This window comes from Somniosus microcephalus, chromosome 28 (genome assembly GCF_052327205.1).
Source record: "Somniosus microcephalus isolate GS21.2 chromosome 28, FLI_Smic_1.0, whole genome shotgun sequence".
Taxonomy (NCBI): domain Eukaryota; kingdom Metazoa; phylum Chordata; class Chondrichthyes; order Squaliformes; family Somniosidae; genus Somniosus; species Somniosus microcephalus.
Genome location: NC_141014.1, coordinates 37,384,948 through 37,408,803, shown reverse-complemented (window position 1 = coordinate 37,408,803; position 23,856 = coordinate 37,384,948). Strand labels below are relative to the sequence as shown.

At 49.7% G+C, this 23,856-nt stretch overlaps 1 protein-coding gene across 1 annotated transcript in view; it reads left to right on the top strand.

The window, feature by feature from the left end:
- Nucleotides 1-23,856, top strand: part of LOC147099603 (voltage-gated potassium channel KCNC1-like) — a 102,873-nt gene that overhangs the window by 68,661 nt on the left and 10,356 nt on the right. Inside the window, exon 3 of the mRNA XM_085969847.1 lies at nucleotides 5,214-5,408. Within this exon, the coding sequence (XP_085825973.1) occupies nucleotides 5,214-5,408 (195 nt within the window). The remainder of the gene's footprint in view (nucleotides 1-5,213; nucleotides 5,409-23,856) is intronic.

Below are 23,856 nucleotides of genomic sequence, written 5' to 3'. Positions count from 1 at the left end.
TCCTGCCATCCCAAGTGTCAGTTTCCTCTCCTGATTGGGACCTGGTGACCCCTGTTGGGGGCTCACGTGTCAGGACTTGGGGTGAGGAGACGATTGGGTCTGACTTTGGTGCTCTGCCATTGAGTATCTCATCACGCACTATCAAGGCTCACCCATGAGAAATGGGCATATATATAGAATCATAGAAGTTTACAGCACAGAAGGAGGCCATTCGGCCCCTCATGTCTATGCTGGCTAAACAAGAGCTCTCCAGCCTAATCCCACCTTCCAGCTCTTGGTCCGTAGGTTGCAACACTTCAAGGGCATATCCAAGTACTTTGTAAATGTGATGAGGGTTTCTGCCTCTACCACCCTTTCAGGCAGTGAGTTCCAGACCCCCACCACCTGCTGGGTGAAAAGAATTTCTCCTCAAATCTCCTTTAATCCTTCTATCAATTACTTTAAATCTCTGCCCCCTGGTTATTGACCTCTCTGTGAAAGGAAATAGGTCCTTCCTATCCACTCTATCTAGGCCCCTCGTCATTTTATACACCTCAATTAAGTCTCCCCTCAGCCTCCTCTGTTCCAAAGAAAACAACCCCAGCCTTGGTCGACGGTACTGGAGGATGACGGTTGTCAGGCATGCACCTCGTGGTCAAACAGCCCACTGAAACTCAACAGTCTAGGTGCACGTGGGTGCGTTGCTGGAGAGTGGCTGGTGCCCGAGGAAGGGTGCCCTAGGAAGAGTTAGCAGCAAGAGGCCCAACCAAGTGCTGGACTAACCTCAGGAGATACCAGCAACGGAAAACAGGGAAAATGTGTTTTTTGGATAAACCTTTGCATAATAAACTCTCATGTAAACTGCACTGGATGTCTACATTCAGTGGGGAATAGACTCATTCTGATGTGACAGTCACCCAGTCAACCAACCTATGACTAAAAGTTGCTTTATAAATGAGCACGACAATGGTATCCCTTAATCTGTTGACACTGTAGGATGTAAGCTGTTGCCATAAAAGAGATCAGAGGAGGTGTATGGACTGGACAACGTATTACACAGTGGGAGGTTTATGGACAGGACAGTGTTTTTTTTAAATTATTCGTTCATGGGACGTGGGCGTCACTGGCAAGGCCCAGCATTTATTGCCCATCCCTAATTGACCTTGCGAAATGGTGGTGGTGAGCCGCCTTCTTGAACCGCTGCAGTCCGTGTGGTGAAGGTGGTCCCACAGTGCTGTTAGGGAGGGAGTTCCAGGATTTTGACCCAGCGATGATGAAGGAACGGCCGATATATTTCCAAGTCAGGATGGTGTGTGTGACTTGGAGGGGAACTGGGAGGTGGTGGTGTTCCCATGCGCCTGCTCCCCTTGACATAGAAACATAGAAAAATAGGAGCAGGAGTCGGCCATTCGGCCCTTCGAGCCTGCTCCGCCATTCAATATGATCATGGCTGATCCTCTATCTCAATACCATATTCCCGCTCTCTCCTCATACCCCTTGATGCCTTTTGTGTCTAGAAATCTATCTATCTCCTTCTTAAATATATTCAGTGACTGGGCCTCCACAGCCTTCTGTGGTAGAGAATTCCACAGGTTCACCACCCTCTGAGTGAAGAAATTTCTCCTCATCTCAGTCCTAAATGTCCTACCCCATATCCTGAGACTGTGACCCCTCGTTCTAGACACCCCAGCCAGGGGAAACATCCTCCCTGCATCCAGTCTGTCTAGCCCTTTCAGAATTTTATGCGTTTCAATGAGATCCCCTCTCATTCTTCTAAACTCTAGTGAATACAGGCCTAGTCGACCCAATCTCTCCTCATACAACAGTCCTGCCATCCCAGGAATCAGTCTGCTGAACCTTCGTTGCACTCCCTCTATGGCAAGTATATCCTTTCTTAGGTAAGGAGACCAAAACTGCACACAGTACTCCAGGTGTGGTCTCACCAAGGCCCTGTATAACTGTAGTAAGACATCCTTGCTCCTATACTCAAATCCTCTTGCAATGAAGGCCAACATACCATTTGCCTTCCTAACTGCTTGCTGCACCTGCATGATTGCTTTCAGTGACTGGCGTACAAGGACACCCAGGTCCCTTTGTACATCAACATTTCCCAATCTATCACCATTTAAATAATACTCTGCCTTTCTGTTTTTCCTACCGAAGTGGATAACTTCACATTTATCCACGTTATACTGCATCTGCCATGTATTTGCCCACTCACTCAACTTGTCTAAATCGCCTTGAAGCCTCTTTGCATTCTCCTCACAACTCACAATCCCACCTAGTTTCGTGTCGTCAGCAAACTTGGAAATTTTACATTTGGTTCCCTCATCCAAACCATTGATATATGTTGTGAATAGCTGGGGCCCAAGCACTGATCGCTGCGGTACCCCACTAGTCACCGCCTGCCACCCCAAAAAAGACCCATTTATTCTTACTCTCTGTTTCCTGTCTGTTAACCAATTTTCAATCCATGCCAGTATATTACCCCCAATCCCATGTGCTTTAATTTTGTACACTAACCTCTTATGTGGGACTTTATCAAAGGCCTTCTGAAAATCCAAATACACCACATCCACTGGTTCTCCCCTATCTATTCTACCAGTTACATCCTCAAAAAACTCCAGTAGGTTTGTCAAACATGATTTTCCTTTCATAAATCCATGTTGACTTTGTCTAATCCCGTTGATATTTTCCAAGTGTCCTGTTATCACATCCTTTATAATACTCTAGCATTTTCCCTACTACTGATGTTATGCTAACCGGTCTGTAGTTCCCTGTTTTCTCTCTCCCTCCTTTTTTAAATAGTGGGGTTACATTTGACCTTGGAGGTTGTGGGTTTGGGAAGTGTTTGGGGGGTGTGTTACACGGGGGAAGGTATATGGACTGGACAGTGTGTTACACAGTGAGTGGTGTATGAAGTGGATTACACATTACAGAATTGCTCCCAAGAGTGGGATCATGGATTCTAAAGAAATTTCGCCTTATTTCCCTATTGGACTTATTAGTAAGAAGTCACACAACACCAGGTTATAGTCCAACAGTTTTATTTGAAATCACAAGCTTTCGGAGCGCTGCTCCTTCGTCAGGTGAAGTGGAGAGATGCATAAAAACACAGCTTATATAGTCAGAGAATAATGTCAGATGTTTACAGGTAATCTTTCTAACTGCCACTTATCACACCTCGGCAGAGAGATAATCCCAGCAATCAAAGGTGTGAATGGTGTCCAAACAGGTCAGTCAGGAAAACATTACATCAAAGAGCAATGAGGTGGGGTCACAAGGGGTCAAATGTTGCAGATGCTGGGGTCTGTATGAAAAACAAAAAAACAGACAAAAATCATTTTTTTTGGCTGGAAATCTGTGTGGAGAGAACAAGCCAACGACGACTCGAGTCTGGATGACTATAACTTGGTGTTGTGTGACTTCTTACATTTGTCCACCCCAGTCCAACTCCGGCATCTCCACACCAGGACTTATTAGTAACTATCTTGTATCTATGGCCCCTAGTTTTGGATTCTCCCATAAGTGGAAACATTCTTTCTACATTCAAGCTGTCCAACCCATTCATAATTTTAATGACCTCCATCAGCTCAACTCTCAGTCTTTTTTCTAAAGAAATAAAATCCAACCTGTTCAATCTTTCCTGATGGCTGTAATCTCTCACCCTTTGATTCTCATAGAATCCCAGAAACTTACAGCGCAGAAGGAGGCCATTCGGCCTGTTGTGCCTGTGCCGGCTCTTTGAAGGAGGAGCCGTGCTCAGTCCCACCCCCCCCCCCTGCTGTTTGTCCGTGACCCTGTGACCTCCTCCTCCTCAACCTGTCCAACTCCCCTTTAACATTATTGATGGGATCAGCTTCCACCCACTTTTCAGGTCGCGCGTTCCAGATCCCGACAACTCTCTGAGTGAAAACATTTCTCCTCCTCTCCCCTCGAGTTCAGCGAAGATTCACCAGGCTGACACCTGGGATGGCAGGAATGACGTATGAGGAGAGATTGGGTCGATTGGGCTTGTACTCACTGGAGTTTAGAAGAATGAGAGGGGATCTCATTGAAACATATAACATTCTAACAGGACGAGACAGACTAGATGCAGGAAGGATGTTCCCGATGGTCGGGGAGTCCAGAACCAGGGGTCACAGTCTAAGGATAAGGGGTAAGCCATTTAGGACAGAAATGAGGAGGAATTTCTTCACCCAGAGAGTGGTGAACCTGTGGAATTCTCTACCACAGAAGGTGGTGGAGGCCAGTTCATTAAATATATTCAAGAAGGAGTTGGATATATTTCTTAAGGCTAAAGGGATCAAGGGATATGGGGAGAAGGCAGGGACAGGGTACTGAGTTTGGATGATCAGCCATGATCGCATTGAATGGTGGGGCAGGCTCGAGGGGCCGAATGGCCGACTCCTGCTCCTATCTTCTATGTTTCTATGAGATCTTTTGCCAATGATTTTAAATCTGTGACCTCTGCTTATTGGCCCACTCATTAGAGGGAATAGTTTTTTCTCTGTACATCTACTGTCTCTCTACTCTATCAAAACCTCTCATCATCTTGAAAACCTCTATTAGGTCACCTCTTAACCTTCCCTGCTCCAAGGAGAACAGTCTGAACTTTTCCAGCCTCTCTTCATAACTGAAGTCCCTCATCCCTGGGAACATCCTGGTAACCCTCCTCTGTAACCTCTCCAAGGCCTTGACATCTTTCCTGAAGTGTGGGGCACAGAATTGTCCACAACACTCCAGCTGAGGCCTAACCAGTGATTTATAAAGTTCTAGCGTGATCTCTTTTTGCTTTTATATGCTATTTATAAACCCAATTAACCCCGTGTGCTTTTTTAACCACCTGATCAACTTGCCCTGCCACCTTTAAGGATTTGTGTATATGGACACTCAGAGGGTTGTGAACCTTTGGAATTCTCTGCCCCAGAGGGCTGTGGATGCCGAGTCGTTGAGTATATTCAAGGCTGCGAGCGATAGATTTTTGGACTCTAGGGGAATCAAGGGATATGGGGATCAGGTGGGAAAGTGGAGTTGATGTCGAGGATCAGCCATGATCTTATTGAATGGCGGAGCAGGCTCGAGGGGCCGTATGGCCGACTCCTGCTCCTAATTCTTATGTTCTTATGACACCAAGGTCTCTCTGCACATCTACTGTCGGGCTTTGAGGAAATTCTCGGTGATTCTAACGAGTAACACTTCTGTGTGTGTCTTTTTTTTTGTGTGTGTGTAAGATCCCAAGCAAAACGGGGATGCTGCCAATGCTGCTTTGGCCAACGAGGATTGTCCGACCATTGACCAGGCCCTGTCGCCTGAGGAGAACCAGCCTGTCACGCCCGGAGGGAGGGAGCGGTACGCCCGGGACAGAGCCTGCTTCCTGCTGACCACCGGAGACTTTGAGCACTCTCCTGACGGAAGTATCCGCAAAGGTACCACTTGAGGTTCCCCGAGCCCAAACGGAAGAGGGATACAAGCAGGTCCATAGTCTGAATACAGATCGGCGGGAGGGGAGCGGGGCGGGGGAATGCGATGGGGGTCCTTTGGTTAACCTCCGTGGGGTCGTTGAGGTGATCTACAACGGGTGGGAGCGTGTGGGTGGGGAAGGGCCTTATTCACTCAGATTTGTCTCTCAGCGGTTCCCCGCCGAACAATGTTCTCAATTGTAGTGGACGCGAGCTCAATTCGAAATTGGGTTTCGAAATAAAAAGAAAATCCTGGGAATTAAAAATGGTAAAAGTGACCTTGAAGCTGTGGGATTACCATTGAAGTTCCAACCGGTTCACTCACGCCCCCTTCAGGGAAGGAAACCCGCCGCCCTTACCCGGGTCTGGGCCTACACGTGACTCCTGTCCCACCCTGAACGCGGTCGACTCTTAACCGGCCCCCTCTGACGTGACGCGCCACTCACCTGGATGGGCAACGGGGGATGGGCCACAAATGTCCGCCCGCACCCTGAAAATAAATAACAAAAAAGGAACGGATGATGAGTATTACAAACAAATCTGAGGGCACGCCTAAATTTTGAGAAGGCCGCATCACCAACAGTGACCCCCCATTCTTTTTATTGTTTTATTACGCACCCTTTTGTCTCTATTTGGTGAACACAATGCTGGCTTTAGGTTTTTCTTATTCCCACAGCAAGATAACTCTGAGCTCACTCAGCTCAGTCAGCGAGGTTACTGTGACACCTGCTCATGCTGGCAGGGCATAGTGGGCAAAGTCGACCTCTCCTCTTCCTTTCACCCCGTTTTCTCCTGAAGAATCTGCCGCATGCTGGGGCACAGCCGCACAGGGGCCTCCAGCACCTCATCCGAGCCACCATTCTTCACCTGTAGAACCTAGGCAGCGAATGCCAACTATTTGACTATTGGGGGTATCACGGTTGAACCCGGTGTTGTCCTCCTTTGGAATAGACACACACATGTGCACAGTCTCGCACATGCAGACACACATGTGCACAGTCTCGCACACGCAGACACACGTGCAGTCTCGCACATGCAGACACACGTGCAGTCTCGCACACAGACACAACGTGTGCAGTCTCGCACACACAGACACACGTGCACAGTCTCGCACATGCAGAAACGTGTGAACAGTCTCGCACACACAGACACACGTGTGCAGTCTCGCACACGCAGACACACGGGTGCACAGTCTCGCACACGCAGACACACGTGTGCACAGTCTCGCACACGCAGACACACGTGCAGTCTCGCACATGCAGACACGTGTGCACAGTCTCGCACACGCAGGCACACGTGCAGTCTCACGCAGACACATGTGCAGTCTCGCACACGCAGACACACGTGTGCAGTCTCACACATGCAGACACACGTGTGCAGTCTCGCACACGCAGACACACGTGCAGTCTCGCACACGCAGACACTCATGTGCACAGTCTCACACATGCAGACACACATGTGCACAGTCTCGCACACGCAGACACACGTGCACAGTCTTGCACACACAGACACACATGTGCAGTTTTGCATGCACACGCAATGTTCCCTCAAAAATTTTTTGGGGGTGCACGGCCCCTTTAAGGGGCTGCGGGGCCCATTCAAACTTCCGCGCATGTGCGGTTTTTCCATTGAGAAGCCAACAAGCGGCCTGTGCGGGAGCTTAGAACATAAGAACATAAGAAATAGAAGCAGGAGTCGGCCATTTGGCCCTTCGAGCCTGCTCTGCCATTCAATGAGATCATGGCTGATCTTCTAACTCAACACCACTTTCCCTGCCCGATCCTCATATCCCTTGATTCCCTTAATATCCAAAAATCTATCGCTCTCAGCCTTGAATATACTCAACGACTGAGCCTCCACAGCCCTCTGGGGCAGAGAATTCCAAAGATTCACCACCCTCTGAGTGAAGAAATTTCTCCTCATCTCAGTCCTAAATGGCCGACCCCTTATTCTGAGACTGTGACCCCTGGTTCTAGACTCCCCAGCCAGGGGAAACATCTACCCTGTCAAGTCCGGTAAGAGTTTTGTACGTTTCAATGAGATCACCTCTCATTCTTCTAAACTCCAGAGAATATAGGCCTGGTCTACTCAATCTCGCCTCGTAGGACAATCTCCCCATCCCAGGAATACTCCAGGTGTGGTCTCACCAGGGCCCTATATAATTGCAGTAAGCTTCAGACAGCTGCATGGCCGCAGGCCGCATGGCTTAACGGGAACATTGCAAACGTATATACACAGTCTCACGCACGCACTGGCATATACATATGATCATGCATGCATGCAGACTCACATAGACACATAGAAGATTCACCAGACTGATACCTGGGATGGCAGGAATGACGTAATAGGAGAGATTGGGTCGATTAGGTTTATGTTTGCTAGAGTTTAGAAGAATGAGAGGAGATCGCATTGGAACTTATAAAATTCTAACAGGACTAGACAGACTAGATGCAGGAAGGATGTTCCCGATGGCGGGGGAGTCCAGAACCAGGGGTCACAGTCTAAAGATAAGGGGTAAGCCATTTAGGACTGAGATGAGGAGGAATTTCTTCACCCAGAGAGTGGTGAACCTGTGGAATTCTCTACCACACAAGGCAGTTGAGGCCAATTCATTAAATATATTCAAGAAGGAGTTAGATATATTTCTTAAGGCTAAAGGGATATGGGGAGAAAGCAGGGACAGGGTACTGAATTTGGATGATCAGCCATGATCTCATTAAATGGTGGAACAGGCTCGAGGGGCCGAATGGCCTACTCCTGCTCCTATCTTCTATGTTTCTATGACACAGTCTCAAACGCGCAGACATGCATATACAGTCAAACACACACACATTCAGCCAGTGCTAGTGGACAGCGACCAGTTATAGTGACACCCCCTTGCGTGGGGGGAACTGAGACAAATTCGTAGCACTTCCACAGGCAGTCTGGCTGAGATCAGAACAGATGGGTTTTTTGGGACCGCACCACTTGGCGCATGGAGGAGCCTTACAGCTCTAGTCGGACATCTGAGGCCAGCCGTCCTGGTGTGAATGCCAGGATGCGGCCGCTCTGCTGCTAACCCTGCGGGAGTCTGGGAGGTCAAGGGAGGGGGGGGGAGGGGTGTGGTGGTCGCCTCACAATGTAAGCGGGTGCTCACAGGGCGCCCCCTCAGGCCCCTGCCTGCCTGGAGAGGCCGAGACTCCCAACAGGAGGCTAGCCACTTTTGAGGCGTGATTGTTGCTGGGGCCACCCCCCCCCCCGACCCCCAACAACAGAAACAAATACTTAGATGCCTTGTGGCCCTCCTTGGAAGGGGGCCGGAATAATCTTTAAAAAATGTTAAATCTTTTGGGCAGGTTCCAGACTTCAGTTTCGGGCCTGAAGCTCCAAACCGGGCCCTGGGTCGGTCGTTGGATGGTCCAATCGATCTGGTCCCGCTCGGCACCCCAGGCTGCCACTCTACTGCCAGGCTTTGGATGATAGACCTCCTGGTCTGGGACTCCCTGCCCCAGCCAAGTCCCCCCAGCCTCCTAAGCCATTGGCCAAGTTTGGGTGTGTAGAGGCTCCTTCCCTTATAAGGCCCAGTGGAAATTGCCGCGCAAGGCCCAAATCCCACGTCCAGGCCTAATTTGTGTCTCTTCTGCTGGACTCCTGCCAGAATTATGGCAGAACTGTGCCGGAACCGGTTTGTGAATTTCCAGCCCCCTCCCTCCATCGCCCCCAACACCGTTGCCATGGGAAACAGGTGTAGTGATTTTTTGTTTTTGCAAGCTCCCCATTTTTATCGACAAGAGGACGACGAGTTTGCAGTGAGTGAGCACCGCGAGCTTTTGGTCATAAGCATTGAGAAACAGCTAAAAAAAGACCTTCTCAGGGAGGGGGTGGGGGGGTAATCCCGCGGTGCGTCACTCCCAGCGAGAGTACATCGGCGGAAATCGCTGGTACGCGGTCGAATTTTCCGTTTGACAACTTTGATGGATTCGCAATTTCCCTGAATGCTCTCCCCTCCGATCGCCCCTATCCACCGTCATCGGCAGCTCGCTCGGTCCCCGTCATCACCCCCCCCCTACTATTATTTAAAAAAAGAAGCAAAAAGATCCAATTCATACAAGAAGGCCCACCTTCACCCCACACCGCCCCCCGCCCCGTTCAGCTAAGCCTTTCTCTATCAACCGCCAACCAGTGATGCATCTCGAGGCTAAAGCCCGAACCGTTGAGGCACCCAGCTTCCTCCTGTAGCTCATCGAGTAAGCCTTCTGCTATCGAAACCTGAACTCAGGCCCCAATCATTGGCCCCATGCCACTATACCACTCAAATTCAGCATCCGAGATCCCTGATCTCGGTAGCAAAGTTACGATTGGCAATGACGCGGAGGCTGAAATTAATATACAATTTCTTAAAATAAGATTAGCGCAACAAAAAAAAAGAATCCCAGGGGCCAGTGCAGCCCTCGGAAATCCGCTGGGGACCTTGTTTGGGGGATAGTGTGACACTCAATTTGTTTTTTTTTGTTCTGCGCGGGAAAAGATTTGAAACGTTACACCAATCTCTAAATAAAATATAAAGGATGTTGTTAGACTATTAACGGCAACCAGGGAACGTGGGTAAAGCGATCGAGATATGCGGGACCTTCACGCTGAGGTCACCACAGAGGTCCTTTATGGAGGTTAAATCAGCCAAAGATGGGCAAGAAAGGAAGAGGCTATTAGCACGTGAGCTGGAATGAAGGCTTTCTCCACCCTCCTACCCTCTTCACGTAACCTTTTACATCTTCTTGTTCTCAATGTGTTCCATCTGTTTCGTTTCTTGGTTTGTGGGGGGGGGGGGGGGGAGGGAGTGTCCATCAGATTAATATTCAGAGTAAAGAAAGTGATTGAGCGAAGGTGTTTCTGATGATAGTCAATTGCCAAACAGTGACAGAAGAATGTTGCCGTGGAGAATTCGGAGGTGAAAATAGACTCATTCACTGAGCGGGATCCAGAGGCTCTCTCAACCTGACGGCATCACATCACGAGCCAACATGCCTGATCATTTTTCCGCGTAGATGACTGACAGATACAATGCCAGAAAGCTCAGCTCTCCGCTGGGGGGAGCCATCATCCAACCGCCCTCCCACCCATCCTCTGGTTCGAGTATCAGTCTTGACTGGCAATTAAACTTGACTTTCTCAGGTGGAGAGAAGGGAAGCCTGCCCAGTCCAGAGGGCTGGTTGTTGGGAGACGAGGGGAGTAAGGAAAGGGAGGGCTAAACCCAGCGGGAAAAAGGAAAGCCTTTCTATCGTTGCCTTGGAACAAGCAGGTTGACCAACAAGGCCACTGTTAGCATCTCTGGAGTAGTCCGTTGGGTGGGTGGTCTTTGAATCATATCTTCTAACTTGTTAGAAGTGGTGGGGGTGGGGGGGACGTGGGGGGAGATGAAAGCTATGACTCACATTGGAAGCTCCCACTGGCAGAGCAAGGGAGCACTGCAAAGGATTCTCTTATTGCCATTCCATTTGGATACATGTTGGTGCCAATGCATGGGATTGGCATGGAGCGTACCTGCGTGCGTTTGTGCATGGGTGCCTCTGTGCACACACGTGTGTGTGTGCGTGCGCAACGAGTTTGTGAGTGAAGGAAGAGTGATTAGTTCAGTGATACCGATAGATTGCGCGGTAAGGTAGCATAGTGGTCATGTAGGCCTGGAGACATGAATTCCAATCCCACCACGGCAGCTGTGGAATTTAAATTTAAATTTAAATTTAATTAAATAAATCTGGAATTAAAAAGCTAGTATCAGTAATGGTGACCATGAAACTACCGGATTGTTGTAAAAAACCCATCTGGTTCACTAATGTCCTGTAGGGAAGGAAATCTATCGTCATTACCCGGTCTGGCCGATATGTGACTCCAGATCCACAGCAATGTGGTTGAATCTTAACTGCCCTCTAGCAAGCCACTCAATTGTATAAAGCAGCTCGTCGCCACCTTCTCAAGGGCAATTAGGGATGGGCAATAAATGCCGGTCTTGCCAGCGATGCCCATGTCAAGTGAACGAATTTTTTTTTTTAAAGGACCTGCTTTGCGCCCAGGTTGCGGTGCCCTGTCTGATCTCAGTTTGAGCGCTACAATTGGTCTCAAACCCCAGGCAGGTGACAAAATTCAGCCAGAGTTCCTGCTTCCGATCACTATCCCTCTTGGAAAGTGCGTTGGGATGAGGACAGGATTGGGCCTTGACTCTGATGGCCCGCCATGGTCAAACGGCCAGCTCCAACACTCACTGTATAAGGTCACCAATGAGGAAGGGGCCACTTGGTTGAGGTAGCAGAGCTATGTAATTCTTGCTCTTCGCCCATGTTCTTTCATATTCTTTTTAGTTTATTTGTTTCCGCCCCCCCACCCCGGCCCAGTTTTCTCCCCTCCTTCCCTGAAGGCACTGACCCTCACTGGGATACGTACGAGCAACAACAGACAGGAAAAGACCCTTTGGTCCATCCAGCCCATCCCACACAACTGTGATGCCTTGTGTATCGCAATACATCCACTCCCCACCCCACCTGATTGTCATGTGATCTCCTGGGAGAGGCAAAACTTCGGATAAAAACCGCCGACCAATTATACAGTATTATTATACATATATCGAATTTACAGCACAGAAACAGGCCATTCGGCCCAACTGGTCTATCCCAGTGTTTACGAACCTCCTCCCACTCTACTTCATCTCACCCTATCAACATATCCTTCTATTCCTTTCACCCTCACGTGCTTATCTAGCTTCCCCTTAAATACATCCATACTATTCGCCTCAACCACTCCCTGTGGTAGCGAGTTCCACATTCTCACCACTCTCTGGGTAAAGAAGTTTCTCCTGAATTCCCTATTGGATTTGTTAGTGACTATCTTATATTGATGGCCCCTAGTTCTGATCTCCCCCGCAAGTGGAAACATCTACTAGCTAACATCTACGCCTACTCGATCGAACCCCTTCATAATTTTAAAGACCTCTATCTGGTCACCCCTCAGCCTTCCCTTTTCGAGAGAAACTAAGAAATAAAATCTGCAAAATTCCTCTCCGACCCCCCTTAGGCGATCGAAGCTGGTCCAGGAGACCCCTCTGTCCCTGGTCAGTGTTATACGAGGTGCTCTCCGCCCCAGCCGGAAACAGGGCGCGCTCTCGCATGAAGGAACTCGGCGAATTAGGGTTCACCGCACGAGCCGACAAATTGTTCCCCAGGTCCACTATTCTCTGGGAAAAGAACCGCCTTCTGGCCTCTAACCTAGTTCTGGCCTTACACAACTTGAAAGTGTGACAAAGGTAGAAGATCAGCCATGATCTTATTGAATGGCGGAGCAGGCTCGAGGGGCCGAATGACCGACTCCTGCTCCTGTTCCTTATGTTCTTGTGCTCTTATTTGGCAGATGGAGTATAATGTGGGAAAGTGCGAGGTTATCCACTTTGGCAGGGAAAATAAAAAAGCAAACTATTATTTAAATGGAGAGAGATTACAAAGTTCAGAGTGACCTGGGGGTCCTTGTGCATGAAACACAAAAAGTTAGCATGGAGGTACAGTAAGTAATCAAAAGGCAAATGGAATGTTGGCCTTTATTTCAAGGGGGTGGAGTATAAAAGCAGGGAAGTCCTGCTACAACTGTACAGGGTATTGGTGAGACCACACCTTGAATACTGCGTACAGTTTTGGTCTCCTTATTTAAGGAAGGATATACTTGCATTGGAGGCAGTTCAGAGACGATTCACTAGGTTAATTCCAGAGATGAAGGGGTTTGACTTATGAGGAAAGCTTGAGCAGGCTGGGCCTATACTCATTGGAGTTTAGAAGAATGAGAGGTGATCTTATCGAAACATATAAGATACTGAGGGGGCTCGACAGGGTAGATGCTGAGAGGATGTTTCCCCTCGTGGGGAAATCTAGAACTCGGGGGCACAGTCTCAGAATAAAGGGTCGCCCTTTTAGAACTGAGATGAGGAGGAATTTCTTCTCTCAGAGGGTCGTAAATCTGTGGAATTCTCTGCCCCAGAGAGCTGTGGAGGCTGGGTCATTAAATACATTTAAAGTGGAGATAGACAAATTTTTGCAAGATAAGAGAGTGAAGGGTTATGGGGAGCAGGCGGGGAAGTGGCTTTGAGCCCAAGATCAGCCATGATCTTATTGAATGGCGGAGCAGGCTCGAGGGGCCAAGTGGCCTATTCCTGCTCCTATTTCTTATGTTCTTATGACCCCCTCCGGTCATCTCTATCCTATTTAGTTGAAACAAACTGTCTACACAAACGCAACCTCTGCCCTTCATTATCTTATAAACCTCAGTCACATCACCCTTAAGTCTACGCTTCTCTAAAGGGTTGGGCCCCAGCCCGTTGAGACTATACGGGTCACTAAAATGCTTTAAGCTGGGAATTAATCTTCTGGCCCTCCACTGCGCCCTTTCCAAAGCCTAATTATCACCCGTCATGCGAGGAGACCAAAACTGGAGACACTATTCTGACGGAGGCCTGACCAAGGCTGCTGCCAACCTTCTGGCACCTCACTCAAGTTGTCATTTTTCACATGTGACTCTTAGGCAGTGAATGTCAGCAGGCTATTTGACTATGGAGGGCGTCACAGACAAGCCCGATCCCTTTTTCACTTGACTGGTTCCTGAGATGGGGGGATTGCCCTATGAGAAGAGATTGAGGAGACTAGGCCTATATTCCCTAGAGTTTAGAAGATTGAGAGGTGATCTCATTGAAACATACAAAATTCTTACGGCACTTGACAGGGTAGATGCAGGGAGGACATTTCCCCGTGGCTGGAGAGTCTAGAACTTGGGGTCACAGTCTCAGAATAAAGGGTCGGCCATTTAGGACTGAGATGAGGAGAAATTTCTTCACTCAGAGGGTGGTGAATCTTTGGAATTCTCTGCCCCAGAGGGCTGTGGGGGTTCAGTCGTTGAGTATATTCAAGGCTGAGATCGATAGATTTTTGGACACTAGGGGGAATCAAGGGATATGGGATCGGGCGGGAAGTTGGAGTTGAGGTAGAAGATCAGCCGTGATCTCATTGAATGGGGGAGCAGGCTCGAGGGGCCGAATGGCCAACCCCTGCTCCTAATGCTTACGTTCTTATGAGCTCAGGAATGGTCACCTTGGCCGATTATCCCATTATTACCCAAGGGGCTGTGAGGCCAGTGTTAGTGTCCCCGACTGTTGTCCTAGCTCAGCACAGACATCTCTTGAATTAAATTAATTAAATTAAATTAATATTTCTTTGGTAATCCATGACTTGTGTCTTATCAATTTTTAACAGGGGAAGGGAGGTCATAGGATGTCACATCATCAACCATCCTATTTTCAATTGCCTTGGCAATGGCCATTTGAGATGAATACCCAGCATCGCCCTCGCTGAGACGAGCTCTCATTTATTTGAAGAAATTAGAATCTAAATTAAAATTTGAATTAATTATTACAACCCACATAAATTTTTAGTGGCTATTATAGCTCGCAACCTGCAACGTGTTGTAAGGATGGGATTCAGGCTGGTATTCTGGGCTAGGGGAGCGAGTCTCTGTCGAATCCATAAAGTACCTGATCCCGCCCTGCGACTCACGGCCACTGCGGGTAATGTTGGGCTGTTCTGATTAACATGGGTTAATTGGGAGGTTCGATGAAAGGCACCTTTTGATATCGGAGCGAGGAGCCCCAGAAAATAACCCGTGCGAAATCTTCGGGAAGGAGAGAGCGATTGGCATTGTATCTAACATCTGCGTACCTGTGCACCACACCTGTCATGAGGCTGTTCAAAGGGATGAACAGATGTTGAGGCTGATGTGCTTGTTCGCACATGTTACGCTCATAATCAGTTCATGGGTGGCTAAGCTGGCTGTACTGTGTCATGTATGTGCTGGTCAGGTGTCACATGTGTTAATGTCATCTCCATGTGACAATGTTTCATAGTTTGAGGATATGACAGAGCTTTACTCTGTATCTAACCCGTGCTGTACCTGCCCTGGGAGTGTTTGATGGGACAGTGTAGAGGGAGCTTTACTCTGTATCTAACCCATGCTGTACCTGCCCTGGGAGTGTTTGATGGGACAGTGTAGAGGGAGCTTTACTCTGTATCTAACCCCGTGCTGTACCTGCCCTGGGAGTTTTTGATGGGACAATGTAGAGGGAGCTTTACTCTGTATCTAACTCATGCTGTACCTGCCCTGGGAGTGTTTGATGGGTAAGTGTAGAGGGAGGTTTACTCTGTATCTAATCCATGCTGTACCTGCCCCGGGAGTGTTTGATGGGACAGTGTAGAGGGAGCTTTACTCTGTATCTAACCTGTGCTGTCCCTGCCCTGGGAGTGTTTGACGGGACAGTGTAGAGAGAGCTTTACTCTGTATCTAACCCGTGCTGTACCTGCCCTGGGAGTGTTTGATGGGACAGTGTAGAGGGAGCTTTACTCTGTATCTAACCCGTGCTATACCTGCCCTGGGAGTGTTTGATGGGGCAGTGTAGAGGGAGCTTTACTCTGTATCTAACCCGTGCTGTACCTGCCCTGGGGGTGTTTGATGGGACAGTGTAGAGGGAGCTTTACTCTGTATCTAACCCGTGCTGTACCTGCCCTGGGAGTGTTTGATGGGACAGTGTAGAGGGAGCTTTACTCTGTATCTAACCCGTGCTGTACCTGCCCTGGGAGTGTTTGATGGGACAGTGTAGAGGGAGCTTTACTCTGTATCTAACCCGTGCTGTACCTGCCCTGGGAGTGTTTGATGGGACAGTGTAGAGGGAGCTTTACTCTGTATCTAACCCGTGCTGTACCTGCCCTGGGAGTGTTTGATGGGACAGTGTAGAGGGAGCGTTACTCTGTATCTAACCTGTGCTGTACCTGCCCTGGGAGTGTTTGATGGGACAGTGTAGAGGGAGCTTTACTCTGTATCTAACCCGTGCTGTACCTGCCCTGGGAGTGTTTGATGGGACAGTGTAGAGGGAGCTTTACTCTGTATCTAACCCGTGCTGTACCTGCCCAATTCCTAGCACTAATGGCCGTGTATTTCCTTGGAGCTGCTCCTGTTCTGCGCTGTAACTTTGCCGGAAGTGCGGGGGAAATCCCGGTGAGGTTTTGCCGGCGGAGTGGGAATGTCTCAGGGGGAAAGTCACCCGTAGTACCGTTGATCTCAAATGAGCTCAAAATGCACCAACAATGTTTTCTTAGTGTGTAATATATAGAGGAAAGGCTATCCCTCTGTCTGTTGACTGTGATGGATGGATGGAGGACTGAGTTTCCCTTTCAAGGCCGCCTACCACTGAACCAATCTGACTTCCATTGAGTTTAGGGACACAAGGATTTCATCACCACCCACATGAAAGAAAGAAAGACTTGCATTTCTACAGCGTCTTTCACGACCTCAAGATGTCCCAGAGCGCTTTACAGCCAATGAAGTACTTTCTGAAGTTGTTGTAATGTAGGAAACGCGGCAGCCAAATTGCGCACAGCAAGCTCCCACAAACAGCAATATGATAATGACCAGATCATCTGTTTTAGTGATGTTGGTTGAGGGATCAATATCGGCCCCAGGACACCGGGGAGAACTCCCCTGCTCTTCTTCGAAATACTGTCCATGGGATCTTTTACGTCCACCCGAGTCTCATCGAAAGACGGCACCTCCGACAATGCTGCACTCCCTCAGTACTGCCCCTCCGACAATGCTGCACTCCCTCAGTACTGCCCCTCCGACAGTGCAGCGCTCCCTCAGTACTGCCCCTCTGACAGTGCGGCACTCCCTCAGTACTGCCCCTCCGACAATGCTGCACTCCCTCAGTACTGCCCCTCCAACAATGCAGCGCTCCCTCAGTACTGCCCCTCCGACAATGCTGCACTCCCTCAGTACTGCCCCTCCGACAATGCTGCACTCCCTCAGTACTGCCCCTCCGACAGTGCAGCGCTCCCTCAGTACTGCCCCTCCGACAGTGCGGCACTCCCTCAGTACTGCCCCTCCGACAATGCTGCACTCCCTCAGTACTGCCCCTCCGACAATGCAGCGCTTCCTCAGTACTGCCCCTCCGACAATGCTGCACTCCCTCAGTACTGCCCCTCCGACAATGCTGCACTCCCTCAGTACTGCCCCTCCGACAATGCTGCACTCCCTCAGTACTGGCACTCCGACAATGCTGCACTCCCTCAGCACTGCCGCTCCGACAGTGCTGCACTCCCTCAGCACTGCCCCTCCGACAGTGTGGCGCTCCCTCGGTACTGCCCCTCCGACAGTGCAGCGCTCCCTCAGTACTGCTCCTCCGACAATGCAGCGCTCCCTCAGTACTGCTCCTCCGACAATGCTGCACTCCCTCAGTACTGCCCCTCCGACAATGCTGCACTCCCTCAGTACTGGCACTCTGACAATGCTGCACTCCCTCAGCACTGCCCCTCCGACAGTGCTGCACTCACTCAGCACTGCCCCTCCGACAGTGCGGCGCTCCCTCAGTACTGCCCCTCCGACAGTGCAGCGCTCCCTCAGTACTGCTCCTCCGACAATGCAGCGCTCCCTCAGTACTGCCCCTCCGACAATGCTGCACTCCCTCAGTACTACCCCTCCGACAATGCTGCACTCCCTCAGTACTGGCACTCCGACAATGCTGAGCTCCCTCAGTACTGCCCCTCCGACAATGCTGCACTCCCTCAGTACTACCCCTCCGACAATGCTGCACTCCCTCAGTACTGCCCCTCCGACAATGCTGCAGTCCCTGAGTACTGTCCCTCTGACAATGCTGTGCTCCCTCAGTACTGCACTGGGAGTGTCAGCCTAGATTTTTGAGCTCAAGTCTCTGGGAGTCGAACCCACGACCTTCTGACCTTTTATCATTGTAAACACCTCGATTAGATCATCCCTCAATCTTCTAAACTCACGGGGTATACACGCCAAGTTACTTGCGTGTGTGACCCTTGAGGTTTAAATGCCTGTTGACAGTCATTGTCTAGGCAATGGCCACTTGGGGGAGGTACTGGAGAGGGCCCAGTGCTGGTGCAACTGTAGCCCAACTAACACCGTGTCAGCCATGGCTCAGTAAGCAGCACTCTTTCCTGGTTTAGAAGGTCGCGGGTTCGAGTCCCACTCCAGAGACTTGAGCTCATAATCTAGGCTGACACTCCAGTGCAGTGCTGAGGGAGTGCTGCACTGTCAGAGGTGCCGTCTTTCAGATGAAACGTTAAACCGAGGCCCCGTCTGCTAAAATATCCCGCGACACTATTGGAAGAAGAGCAGGGGGGAGTTCTTCCCGGTGTCTGGGGCCAATATTTATCCCTCAACCAACATCACTGAAAAACAGATGATCTGGTCATTGCTGTTTGTGGGAGCTTGCTGTGCGCAAATTGTCTGCCGCGTTTCCTACATTACAACAGTGACTGCACTTCAAAAAGTACTTCATTGGCTGTAAAGCGCTTTGGGACATCCAGAGGCCGTGAAAGGCGCTGGAGAATTGCAAGTCTATTCTTTCAGTCAATGGGGGGAAAAGTTGGATTGTGCTCGGTTTGAGTCGCCTGAACTGGGAACCCTGAGCCTCGTCCCATTTTGGTCCTCGGACCTCGAACTAATATTACCGGCGAGCCGCAGACGCCGGTCAGGCCTCTAGAGGCAGATCCTCGGTTTCACGGAGACCAATTGGAACCTGCTACCATGCCAGCAGTGGCCCTCAGGTATGTGCTGGAGGGGTCGGGGGTCGAGGGGGAACGGAGAATGGGAGGGTGAGTGTAAGCCTGGTCCGGCAGCGGCCTACAGTAGCACACTCCTGGCTCCACCTTTGGTGGGGGCCCCCAGCCCTCCCTGGTTAGGCTGCAAGGAGACCAGGAAAACCTGAGGGGCCTGCGGGGGGAGGCGCGGGGCTTGCCCGACTGCACAGAGCTGACGAACATCCAGAAGGGGGGGGTCTTTAAACAGACATTAGACCCCTCATTAGCATATGCAAGGGTCCTAACTCCTGCTTAAGGCGGACGCTACAGACGCCTGAATATCGTCCCACCCCCAAATGACGGTGGCCGAATTTCCGGTGTCCTTGGAGAGTGGGACATTGCCCACCGATATTGGACCTTTTTGCCCCCCCCCTTGGAAAATGGGGGCAACAAGGTCTAATTTTGCTCCCAATTCTTTTCGGACAGGAGGAATGCGGAGGAGTAAACGGGCAGAAATGATCAGGCGCATAGAATGAGCGATTTTTCTGTAAACTGGTTAATAAGACGACACGAGTATGCACCAAAATGATTCGTTTGGTCACCCCGCCTCTCTTTAAGTAAACAGAATCCACAGCATTGTAGAATGTAGAGGAATCTGCTCATAAGGGGGTTGATAAGAAGGAGTTGGATATATTTCTTAAGGCTAAATGGATCAAGGGGTATGTGGTGAAAGCAGGGACAGGGTACTGAATTTGGATGATCAGCCATGATCTCATTGAATGGCGGAGCAGGCTCGAGGGACCGAATGGCCTACTCCTGCTCCTATCTTCCATGTTATGTTTCAATGACATGACTCAGTCATTCATGAAAGAAAGACTTATCAAATAATACTGAGCGGCCTATGGGTGGCGCTGTCCAGGGAGAGTATAAATACTCGGGCACAGGCCCAGCTTGCGCAGGACATTCTTAACAGGAACTAGTGAAGGACACAACTAGACCGCCATGTTGTAAAACAGTTGATTAAAGCTTTGTTTAACGCTTAGACCAAGTGCCCAGTAGTTTTCCACGAGTCTCCTCTGTCAGTGCCTGCCCTCACTAGCGGCGGGCGCAGGTTCGGAGAGCTGGGCTCTGGCGCCACTTCATTCTCTCCGCCGCGCGCTGGCCTCTCGTGAAGATCTGGCAGGCCGCGACAGAGCCTCGTGGCACGAGCGCCACTTATAGCGGCATGACCTCGGTGTCCCCGTTTCTTAACCGTGCGGCCGAATGGAATAACAGTCCTTTGATATTGAAATTATGGCGACACTTGGGAGCCCTTGCTCTTCAGGCCTAGCCTGGGGGAAGAAGGGCTCCTGATCGTTAGAAGCTGACACCACGGGCTGGATTTTCATTGATGAGTCGGGTAGGAGGCGGGACTACAACTTTCGGGGTTGTAGTCCCGCCTCCATCGAGCTGTGGCCAACCCACGTGATTTTCACTTGATTGACCTTGTTGAGCCCGCCCAGCGGGCTCAGCAGGCCAATTAAGGGCCACCCGGCAACAGGTGACGTTACAGATTGACATTTCATCTGTCAAGAGCTTTTGACAGATGAAATATCAGCGTTTGACAGCTGTTTGAAGCTGTCAAACACTGACAATCTGTACTCCAGGTTAATTCCTTCCTCTCAGGCTGATTTAGAGCTCTCTCCAGAACAGAAAGCTGAATGCTGCAACTTTTGACAGCTCGAGGCCATTCTGCTTTCTGTGCCGGTGAGATGAGGGACTCCCGAGACCTGAAGGAAGGAAGGCTGTAAAGGTAAGTAAAGGTAATTAAACTTCTTTAAACACTTTACACAGACCAAACACATTTACCTCTGCACTCATGCACCCATCACTCACCTGAACACCGGACATCTCGACCCCTCCAAGCCCTTCATCCCGACGGTCCGCCTCACTACCTTGGCGTGGTTTGGAGCCGTTGGGAATCCCACACTTCAGCAATAAAAATAGGGATTAGGCTAAAAACTGCCTGTTAACTACCTGTTAACAAGCAGTTAATTGGCACTAATCCCCTTCCCGCCTCGGGGAGGCGGGTCCCAGCATAAGTCCGGTATCCGCCTCCTTTGAAACTGGCATGGAGGCGGGTTGGGGGCGGGATGGGTTCGTGCCCCCCGATTTCGCGATTTTAACCCCCCACACGCCTCCAATCCCGCCTCCATGGCCCAATGAAAATCCTGCCCCACGAGTCTCCAATGATTAAGCCTTTGCTTTGAGCATCGAGCAAATTTCTTCAATTGCAATATAAAAGCATTCATTCCAGTTCATCCGTGGGAAACTCCGAATCTCAGATGAAGTCCGTGATCAGGTTCGGGGTAGTGATCCAGAGACGTGAGTTCAAATCCCACCCACGGCAGCAAGGGGAATTTAAATTCAATTAATTCAATAAATCTGGAATTAAAAAGCTAGTGTCAATAATGGTGGCCATGAAACTACCGGATTGTGGTTAAAAACCCCATCTGGTTCACTAATGTCCATTTAGGGAAGGAAATCTGCCGCCTTGACCCGGTCTGGCCGATATGTAACTCCTGACCCACAACAATGTGGTTGACACTTAACTGCCCCTCTGAAATGGCTGAGCGAGCCACTCGGTTGTATCAAAGAAGGCGGCTTCTCGAGGGCAATTAGGGATGGGCAATAAATGCTGGCCTTACCGGCGACACCCACATCCCCTGAATGAATCTTAAAAGCAAATCGCCATGCTGAGCCGAAACTGATTTGTGTAATTCACTGAGATTGACTCTTTCCTATACCAGGGTCTGAATGTGTTGCATTTCCCCCCCCCCCCCCCCAGTCCGCTCACTCAGTCACCCAGCTCCACTAATGATGCTACTTTCTTAAGAGGTTATATGCTCTCGTGCACCCATGGAACTGCGATTTTTTGGAATAGCAGGATGATTTAAAAAGGAAAAAATTAGCATTTTGTACCATCTAAAAATCAGCTTGTGCCAACCCTGGTATGTACTGGCTATGTTATGGGTACGATAATGTCGCGGTTATGTTACCGGATCAGAAGCCTAACAGGCCTGCATTAAGACTTCAAATCTTACCAGGGGCAGTTTGCGATTTTTTTAATACAATTTATTCAAAAAAAAATTCGAGAAATTACAGGAAACTTTCGTTTAACCGGAGGTTAAATATCCGGAAAGCTCTATCTACCAGCAAAATTCAGGAGCCGTTTCCTATAAGTTTTTTTACTTCTCGTTGCTTTTTTTTTCCAGTCAGGCTCTGCAAGGTCTAACTGAAGCTGTTGCTTAGCTACAGAGACGCTTTTAAGCTGCGGCCGACTGTTTTGAAGCTGTTGCTAAGCAACAGGGTTTGTTGATTCACATGGCGCTTAAAAGCTCCGTATGTTTTAACCTTAGCGCTGGTTTCTACGGCAGTTTTGATGGGACGGCACCAGCTCGGTCCCGTCAGTGCCGGATACCAGAAAGTTTCCTGTAAAAAGCTGGCATCGGTAAAAGTGACCGTGAAGCTGTCAGGTTGTCGTTCGCTAACGTCCCTTTAGGGAAGGAGAGCTGCCGTCCTTACCCGGTGTGGGCCTATATGTGACTCCAGTCTCACACCACCGTGTCTGACTCTAAACTGCCCCTCTGACATGCCCTTGCAAGCCCCTCAGTTATATCAGAAACTGCTTCAAAGGATATAGACTGCAGCAGTTCAAGATAGGAGGCCCACCACCACCTTCTCAGGGCTACTAGGCCTTGAGCCAGCCAGGACCGTCCTTGTTATCAAAGATTTGAGAACATTAAACATGCAATCTGTACCATATCCCACTCAACATAGATAGGGAAATCTATTTTTTTTTTCAAAGAGGCAATTGCTAATAATTATTGAGGCCCTTTATCAGAAACCTTTCATTGTGACCTTCTTGTCAAGTAGAATATGTGACCGGATGACATCATAGGACGAAAGGTCACATGACTTTATCATTGGCGCAGTCTGCTGAGATCCGGACATGGCATATAAGGGGGGGGGAGGTGGGGGTGGGGGGCATTGTGAGAGGCCAGGTTCCCAGCAAGAAGGGTTCGACCCGAAACGTCAACTCAAATTTCTCTCCACGGATGTTGCCTGACCTGCTGAGTTTTTCCAGCATTTTCTGTTGTTATCCCACCAATGGAGTCTTGTTCGACAGGAGTGTGGATTGGAGAAACGGGCGCGGAGGGCAGCGTGGGCGATTGGCAACGCTCCTGAATTTCCGGTCACGGGAATCAATAAACCTGCAAAAAATCAGGAGCGCCGGGTTTCCTGATCCACATTTCCAGCCAGTTAGACTCATGGAAAGCTACCCTGGGATTCATCTCTCGATTGGCAAGCCAGTGAGAAATAAGGGCGTAGGGGCGGGGGTGGTGGGGGGGGGGGTTGGGGAAAGAATTCCCTTTTTCCAAGTTGGTTTTCCTACTGATCCCTGAGTATCCGGCACGCTACTGGCAGTCTGCCCACATTCCTAACCCCCTCCCCATCCCCTCTCCACTCGCCACACCCCAGCATCTGCTAAGAAAAGCCGACCAACATCTTCCAGTCAAGAGTCCTGCCCTCTTGGCATTGTAGGTAGCAGACTGCCCATTGGCTTATACTTCTCTCACTTGGGCTATTTGCCAACTGATACGGGTTTTACTTGAACAGGGGGTAGAGCTGCATTGCACCACTTTTCCATGTTCATTGCAACAATATTAAAAATTGTTGTGGAGTATTTTAAACCAACACTCGACATAAGGTTTTAGATCGATAGTCAAGTTGTCTTTATTACAGCGGTGGGGAGACAGTCTGCTCGGTCTTAG